The 8,801-nt window shown below is 35.8% G+C and overlaps 1 protein-coding gene across 1 annotated transcript; it reads right to left on the bottom strand.

Annotated features, from left to right (window-relative positions):
• Positions 1-3,713: 3,713 nt before the first annotated feature.
• LOC109155522 (zinc finger BED domain-containing protein RICESLEEPER 2-like) lies at positions 3,714-5,489 on the bottom strand. Its single transcript, XM_019303141.1, has one exon. It carries the CDS (start codon positions 5,487-5,489, stop codon positions 3,714-3,716), a length of 1,776 nt encoding a protein of 591 aa, XP_019158686.1.
• Between the last annotated feature and the right edge of the window lie 3,312 nt (positions 5,490-8,801).

The following is an 8,801-nucleotide window of genomic DNA, read 5'->3' as shown; positions in this document are numbered from 1 at the left end:
TTAAACACATAAAATTCTAAAGGGAAGAATTGGATCACTGGCCTTTGATTAAATGAGATTAATTAAAATTCAAATATCTTACCAATCAAACTAATCCACTTTACTATAAAACATATGTATATAAATTACTTATACTCAATACATATATATTGTATACATAAAAGATAGGATGATGCCCTCCCCCAAGCATGGGCCCTGGGCAAGGGCCCAGCCTGCCCTTGCCCCAGGGCCGGCCCTGATTCCATCTCTCCTTCTTCTTTCTTTCTTCCCTCATGCCGTGCGTATATGCGCGTATGTTATTGTTTGTGTTGTTTGGATTTTGGGGTTTTTGGAGTTGGTGAAGAGATCTAGTTTGAGGAATAGGAAGGAAGGATTATTCTTGAGGTTAAAGCTAGCTTTGAGGTAAGGAACATGGCGGTCCAAAACCTATTTATTTTGTTCCATTTTAATGTGCTGCCTACTATATATATATATATATATATATATATATATATATATATATTCATACACTGTTTTGGCTTCAAAAATATTGTTAGGTGATGTGTTTTGTGTGTATATTTGGACTAAAACTTTGTTATAAGCTTTGTATTTATGTTGTATGATGTTCCTTGGGAGCTTGATGGTCTGTTAATAGGTTCGAGTGGTGTTTTGGCTCTATTTATTAGAGTCTATGTTGTAGATCAAGGTTTGAGTACTGGTGTTTTGGCTCTATTTGTTACTGTCTATGTTGTAGATCAAGAGTGGGCGGACTCCGTGAAGGAGTGTCGCGGGTGCTTGCGGGATTACCCGCGGAACTACCGGAACTACATAGTTCTATAACATGTTTTGTGGTGGCTCACTAATTTAGGCTTCGAATTATGAGTGAAAGGTAGTGAAGTCGCTTCAACCAATATTTCCTTGAAATTTTTATTTAAATATACATTACACATTGAAAATGATTTAAAATAAGATTTGAATCCTTAACCTCTTATTTAATATTAAAGACCTTTCCAATTAAACTAATCCAACTTCTTGTAATTATTTTAATTTAATTAAGTATTATATGATTTTTAAATGGTTATGTTTTGAAAAAAAACTATTATTTTTAATAAAGGGTTTATAATTTGTAAATCTCTTAGTTTGATAAACTTAGCATTTATATTTAAAAATATTATATATTTTTAGAAAATAAATTACTTGAAAACCTTTGTACAATAAATTATGTTTAATTATACTATTTTGAGAAAATGATTTATATTTTTGGGGAAACTTATGTTTTGAAGGATATTCTAGTACATTATTATAAAGTTTAATAAGAACTCTATATTGGGGCATGTACTTATACTTTGAATATTCTTGATTTCTTTGTACTATAAATCTCGTATATATGTATATAAATATATGTTTTGAAATTAATTATTTGTTTTTGGGAATGTCTATCAATACTTGTGGGTTTAGAAATAATGTGTATTTTGAAAATATAGACATGGGTTGATGTTGAGAATGTGTTATGTTTGTTTTGGAGTGATTGGTGGTTTTGATGTTGGATTGTGCAGGGTACGAGGGTACTGCCTCGAGTTAATTTTTGGCTTTGAATTGCAAGACTAGTCACGGGCCAGTGGGCCCCGTGGACTAGTCCCGCAAGGTGGCAGTACCAAGTCCCGCCACCTCCTACCGCCAACCGCAAGCGGGACCTTGCGGTGGGACCTCATGTTCCGCCGCATAGTACCGCAAGGTGTTGCTTTGTTAGAATGTTTGGAAATTGTTTAAATCATTGAGTATGCGTTAATGTCATGATTGAGAACTATTATTTTGAAAGTTGGATATCTATAACAGTTTTACAAATTATTTATATATGTATTTATCTATAAAGTATTATGGTTTTCTACTCTTATCTATATGAATATCTATACTTTGAAATACAAAATAAGAGTTAATTTCATTTTGGGTCCTAGATTTATAGGTACCATTTCACTTTTAGTCATTTTTTTTTTTTCAAAACATCCTATATTGGTCCTAGTTTTATTGTGGTATGACCATTTTTGGTCCTCCGTTAATAAAACCGTTAAACTGGCGTTAACTATGAGGGTATATCAATCCATTTAGTTTTAAGTGTTAATTCCTTATTTGGTTCTATATTTATATGTGTCATTTCACTTTTAGTTATTTTTTTTCAAAATATCCTATATTAGTTCTAGTTTTATTGTGGCATGACTATTTTTGGTCCTCCGTTAATAAACCACTGAAAATCTCACTTTTTTCTTGGTAATAAAACAATACAAGATGAAATTTTTTTTCCAACATATTCAAAAATTCATATACATTGATCATACACTCATTAATAGCATAATTCATTAATTGCACAATAGAGCAAAAACTGTTAGCAAAAATTAGGGGGGTGCATCGGTCGGATCGGGTCGGTTCGGTTGGGCGGATGGGCAACCCTTTCGGATTTCGGATATCATTATGTAAATCCTATTTCATTTTTTAATCTAAGAAATCTATTCGGTTTGACTGAACTTCGGTTGGGGTCGGTTCGGTCGGATATCCGAATCAATTTCGGATAGTTTGATAATAATGAAATAAAGGAAATAACTACAAAACTGAACAAAACACTGTAAATATAAAAAGTTAATATCACATACATGCAATTACATATTACTCTAACTGCAATTACATGCAAAAATACTACTGAATATGCACTTAAGTCAAAAAATTATCCTTGCAAATTGCAATTACATGCCAAAAAAGTACTGAATATTCCAAGTTCCTACTTGCTAGTCTTCCTAGAGTTCCTAATCTCTTCCTATTGTTCTTCATCTTCCTGTAAACACTCAAAACTTAAGCAAAGTTAGCAATAAGTCAAAATGCCAAATAGCAAAAATAAGTTATTGAGCAACAGAATATCATTAGACAGTTATAATTTATAAACTTGGCTCAGAAGCTTTTTATCCATATCAATGTTAGGATTAAGGGGAAATTGCTACAACATCCCCATGAGGATGGAGCAACATACCAGCTTAATCCCTTATTTTTCAGATCATTAGTGGAAGCTTTCATCATGGCCATAATATAATAAAAGTATAAAACATAAAAAAATTGTAAAATGTGCCAACTTACCAACAATGTAACAACTTACAATGGCAACAACTAATTTAATTAGTTACCAAGCCAGCTGCAAGCAAGCCTCATGAGTAATGAATAACAGGCAAACAGCATAAATGTATTACAGAATACATTCAAACAGAAACAGCAGTATAAAGTATAAAGTACAAAGCATAGCATTACAGGAATTGTAGCAAGTGTAGAACCACCACTCCTTCCAGTTCCACTGCCACCATCAGTACCAATTTCTGCAATAACAAAAAATTATAATACAATGTTAAAATTATAAGGAAAATAGGAAATAACAAATTGTTAAAAAAATAGAATAGAATGTGTTACCTTGTTCAAATCTCTCCAATTCCTCCAAATTTTCCTCAATTGATAATGGGGTATTTGATAGCCTAAGCCAATCCTGCGTACAGACCAAAGCTTCCACAATTTTAGGAGTTAATGAACTCCTAAAAGGATCCAAAACCCTACCAAATGTACTGAAGGCAGATTCTGATGCAACAGTAGATATTGGTATAGCTAAAACATCCCTAGCTATCTTAGAAAGGATAGGAAACCTTTCAGCATTCAACTTCCACCATCTAAGTATGTCAAAAGAGGTTTCTTCTTCAAGTAATGCCTCAGCAAGGTAAATTTCTAACTCTGTTTTTTTTCATTCCCCCACTCTCCAATCTTTGTTTCTTAATCTGTGACTTTAACAAATGTTGGGGCCTCCCAACTGTAGACTGTGAAAAATCAGTAGGAGTACTGACAGGAGTAGAGGCAGGAGTAGAGGCAGCATAATCATTAAACAACTCTTTCAAGGGTGCAATCACTTTCTCATAGTATGATTTACCTTTTTCCTCACCATACATGTGATTCATCTGTGTTGCCATGTACTCTAACTTGTCTCTTGGGTCTAGAATGTTTGCAAAGAATATCATCAAGTTCATTTTATCTATATCCCCCCAATATTTCTCAAATTTAGCCTTCATATTTTCTCCCATAAGTTTCACAGATCCTCCAGCTTCCACCATGCCATTCAAGAGGCAGTATAAATCAGAAATTTCAGAAAAGAAAGTGTTAGAAGTGACATATAAAGAACCAGAAATTCTTATTGTCATATCATAAAAACATTTCAAGATCTCCACCAAACTCTTCACAGACTCCCAATCAAGAAAAGTAGGAACAACATCAGACAGATCTGATTTGTAGGCAGTATCACTTTCTTCAAGTGACTCAAACACTTTCTCATAAGTAATTGCAGATTGTAACATAAGATATGTAGAGTTCCATCTGGTTGGAACATCTAGACACAAAGAAGATTTCTGTTCAATCCCATTCCACTCAGCCAAGTCCCTAAATTTCTTAAGTCTAGCAGGTGAACTCCTCACATATCTTACAGCCTCCCTTACCCTCTTCGCAGAAGAATCGCATTGTTTCAGGCCATCTTGGACAACAAGGTTCAGAATATGGGCAATACATCTCATGTGAATATACTTGCCCTTCACAGTAGATGTTCCCCAAGACATCAATTTCTTTTTTAAAAAACCTATAGCAGTGTCATTAGATGAAGCATTGTCTACACTTATACTATACACATTCCTAATACCCCAATCAAGCAAACAGGTTTCAAGGACTTTTGCTACAGCCTCACCCTTATGTGATGTAATAGGGACAAATGAGATAATCTTCTTGTTAAGCTTCCACTCTTCATCTATAAAATGGGCAGTCACTACCATGTAGTTAATTCTCTGAATAGAAGTCCAAGTGTCAGTTGTAATACTGACTCTTTGAGTGTTCCCCCTAAAATCACATTTCAACTTCAATCTTTCCTCTTCATAAATCAGATTGATGTCCCTACTAATTGTCCATCTAGATGGAATCTTAAACCTAGGACAAGCCACCAGAATGAACTTCCTAAACCCTGGACCCTCCACAAATCTAAAAGGCAGTTCTTCAATTATAATCATTTCAACCAAGGCCCTCCTAATAGCTTCCTGGTTAAAGACCCAAGTTCCTAACTCACCAACAGTAGCAGGAGATGCATCAGAATTTGTAATAGCTTGAAAGGTTAACAGTGATTGTCTAGTGTCTTTAGAATGGGGGTTTTTCAGACAGCTAAGCATGTGGTTTCTCAAGGAGGTAGTACCATGCTTTTTAGACTGACATTGATATATTTTGGCACAATATATACACTTGCATTTGATAGTAACACCAGTACTATCCTTAATTTTTTCATAATGATCCCACACTGGAGATCTAAACTCAACAATCTTCCTCTTCTTCTCAGGAACTGCAGTAGTAGGTTGCACATTCTGTTGATTATTTGTGTCAACAGTTTGGCCTTCCACCACTGTAGACCCATCAATTGAAGATTTAGAAGGTTGACTTCCAGACTCTATGATATTTTCCATCTAAGTAAATGGAATACCATCAGTATAGTGGTCACTACTCAGTGGGAAACATATTGAACAAAATCAGATATTCAGATAGTCACAGACAACTGAGAGAAATAGAGAAACCCAGAATCAGAAGACAGGCACCTCTTAACTTCATCATTTTTCTAAATTTCATAGTTGGGACTTTAAGGAATTAACTATTAAGGGTCATACATCCATAAACTTATAACTTATAAGTTATAATCTATACAGGAATACAGTGATACAATTACAGTATCACATAAATCACACAAAGTGACAAAGAAATCCAGAAATCAGGAACCTGTTAGCCTGAACTGTACAGTCATCATTTTACTGGATTTCAGAGTTGGTAGTTACAATTGAGGCTTCCACCATTTTCACCAACACAGGCAACATCCAACAGCCAACAGGGGTTACTGGGTTAGGGACTTAGGGGCTTCCACAAACAATACAGACAAATCATACAATCACAGTCCACATACTCATAGAAACCCTAATCAAAGGATCAAAAATTCACAAATAAGGGACAACTGGACAAGTGACATGCCATCCGGAACTTCTCAATAGATTCACATTGTCACAGTCCACATAAATGACATAATCATAGAAACCCTAATCAAAGGATCAAAAATTCACAAATAAGGGACAAGTGACATCAGAATCCGGAACTTCTCAACATATTCACATTGTCACAGTCATCAAGAATCATACAATCACAACTAACACCAAAGTATCACAACATATAAGAGTATAATCTAAGTATGTCTAAGATTAGGGTTTAGAGATTACTTCGTTTCTCCAAATCAAACCCCCGAGAACAAAGCACTTCAAATCCGTTAGACCGTGACAGCACTCTACAATCCACCGCACCGGCCACCGGACACCAGTCGTCTAGAATAGGGCTTCCACCGAACAATATTACCTAGCTTCCACCAGAGACTCACACTCTCAGTCTCTAACTGAGCAAGTCTATAACTCTAGAAGAAACTCAGAGAGAACGAGATAACTCAGCGTCTCACACTCTCACAGAATCAGAGAACTGGAGAAGAAACTCACGAGAGAACGAGTTTCAGATTTCAGATGAGAAAGACGAGACTCATGAGAGAACGAGTCTAGACTCTAGAGAGTTTTCAGAGGTTAGAAGAAAGAAGAGGAAGCTGCGCAAATGAGTGGAATGGCTAGGGTTTCCATCGAACGCAACATATATACACCGCTAGGACGACGTCGTATACCTTAGGGTATACGAACCCTTACCCTAATTCGGGTAATCGGACGGGTTCGGGGGGATTTTATAACCCCCCAACCCGCCTCCTCCAAACCCGCTTAGTTTCGTCACCTCGGTTCGGTTAATGATGTTCGGGTTCGGATTGCCCCAAATAGTTCTTAAACGGGTTCGGGTCGGTCGGGTTATTCGGGTGGGTCAGTTTTTGCACAGCCCTAGCAAAAATAAGTGTACTGCAAAACATAAAAAAGTCCAATTGCAAAAAACACAAGTCTACTTTATAACAAACTAAGTGTAATGCATAAGTCTGCTTTATAAATTTATTCATTGGAATTGGAGTTGTAGCCTTTAAGTTGGACTTCCCCATGATATCCTAACTCCCAAGGAGGTGAGACTATTGCCTTTCTTTTGTGAAGGTCTAGCAATAAACTCATCAGGTTGTGTTCTATCATCTACTATTACCCTCACTTGTACCATCACCCCCAGAATGTGCTGGTATAACCCAAACCTCAATTTTCTTAGGAACTACAGAACCATTATAGATTTTCCAATAATCATTATCAGTAACTAATTCAATTAAATGGCCAGTATCTGTCACTATAAAATACTTAAACTTATCTAACATGTTGTAACCCAACTCTTCTACAGTCTCCCGTAGGGTTATCATTCCCCATAAATCATTATCCATGTCAAAACTCGTTCTTAGACCTCCAACATATCCTTTATCAGATTTTCTAATCAAGCAACCATGTTTTATTATCAATTTGAACTTATCTGTTAACATATAACAAAAAAAAAAAAAAAAACACAAAACAAGTTTAATTATCAACATAATAGTCCCATATATATATGTAAAATAAATTATTCAAGCATGCCTTCTACCAAACTATTCAAACCAGTAGTCCCCTTTGTAGTGAAAAAAGCAATACAAATATTTACAATGCTTTGTTATTTTCAATTTCTTTATCAATGATCAGTTGACAACCAACATTTTAATATATATATATATATATATATATATATATATATATATATATATATATATATATATATATATATAGGTTTTGGATCCGGTGAGGTTACCTTTGTCAGGCGAGGTGGTGAGGCTCAATCTTGTACATTTGTTTGCATATTTGGACGTCCCAGATTTAATGAGATTTCTTGCTTTGTGCGCTGATTATTTGTAGATGTAGGGTCATTATTGTCTTTTTCTTTGTATCTTTAATAGGTAGTAGTAATTATTTACCAGATTTTATGGGCTTGTGCAATTTAATTATGGTTCAAAATCGGGTGTTATTTTCTTGCAACTTTAATTGCAGACTATTCGACTTCTTTGTAGTTGGCTTTTGCATGTATTCTCTGGTGGTCTCTTCGGTTCTTGCGATCTCCTCCGCGTCGCGTGTATTCTCCGTCCGGTCTCTTTAGGCTAGCGCCGACCCAGCGTCGGTCCAAGCGCTTGAGGAGTGGGTCTTTCGGTTGCGTTCCAGGTATTCCGGTAGCTGCGTTTTATTTTTTTTTTTGTTTTTTTTTTTTGTTTTTTTTTTTTTGTTTTTTTTTTGTTTTTTTTTTTGTTTTGTTTTGTTTTCCTTCGTGTATGTGGGTTTGTGCTGGTGTTGCATGTTTGTGGCGGCGAGACGGATGGGGCGGTGGTTCTGGTATGTTTGGGTGGGTGGATTGTAGCGGGATGTTACTATGTTAGGGTTCTATGTTTTTTGTGTTTTGGATGCCTGGGTAATGGTTTCTACGCATTATTTTTTTTTTTTGTTGCTTTTTTAAGGACTTTATTTTTAGTGGGTGGTGTGTGATTGCCGTAATGTTTAGTAAGCGGTGGGTGCGTTATAGGATTTCAGCGTGTGCATCCTGTTCTTATTTGTCCGGGGTTTATTCCGTATTGTGCTGGGCTTTCTTCTTCTTTTTTTTTTGTGTTTTTTTTTTGTTTTGTTTTTTTGCTGGGTAATGGCGTTGGCCGAGCTCTAAGGTATTTGCATGTCCTTGTATTTAGCCGGTTAATGTGGGGAGGGGGATGTGGGTGGTGTCACCGTGTTGATTTTCGATGGGGTGGTGGGGGTACGACAATGGAGGTG

The sequence above is a fragment of the Ipomoea nil genome, unplaced genomic scaffold, assembly GCF_001879475.1.
Source record: "Ipomoea nil cultivar Tokyo-kokei standard unplaced genomic scaffold, Asagao_1.1 scaffold0276, whole genome shotgun sequence".
Taxonomy (NCBI): domain Eukaryota; kingdom Viridiplantae; phylum Streptophyta; class Magnoliopsida; order Solanales; family Convolvulaceae; genus Ipomoea; species Ipomoea nil.
Note: the sequence above shows the minus strand (reverse complement) of the source record. Positions and strands in the feature narration are given on the sequence as shown.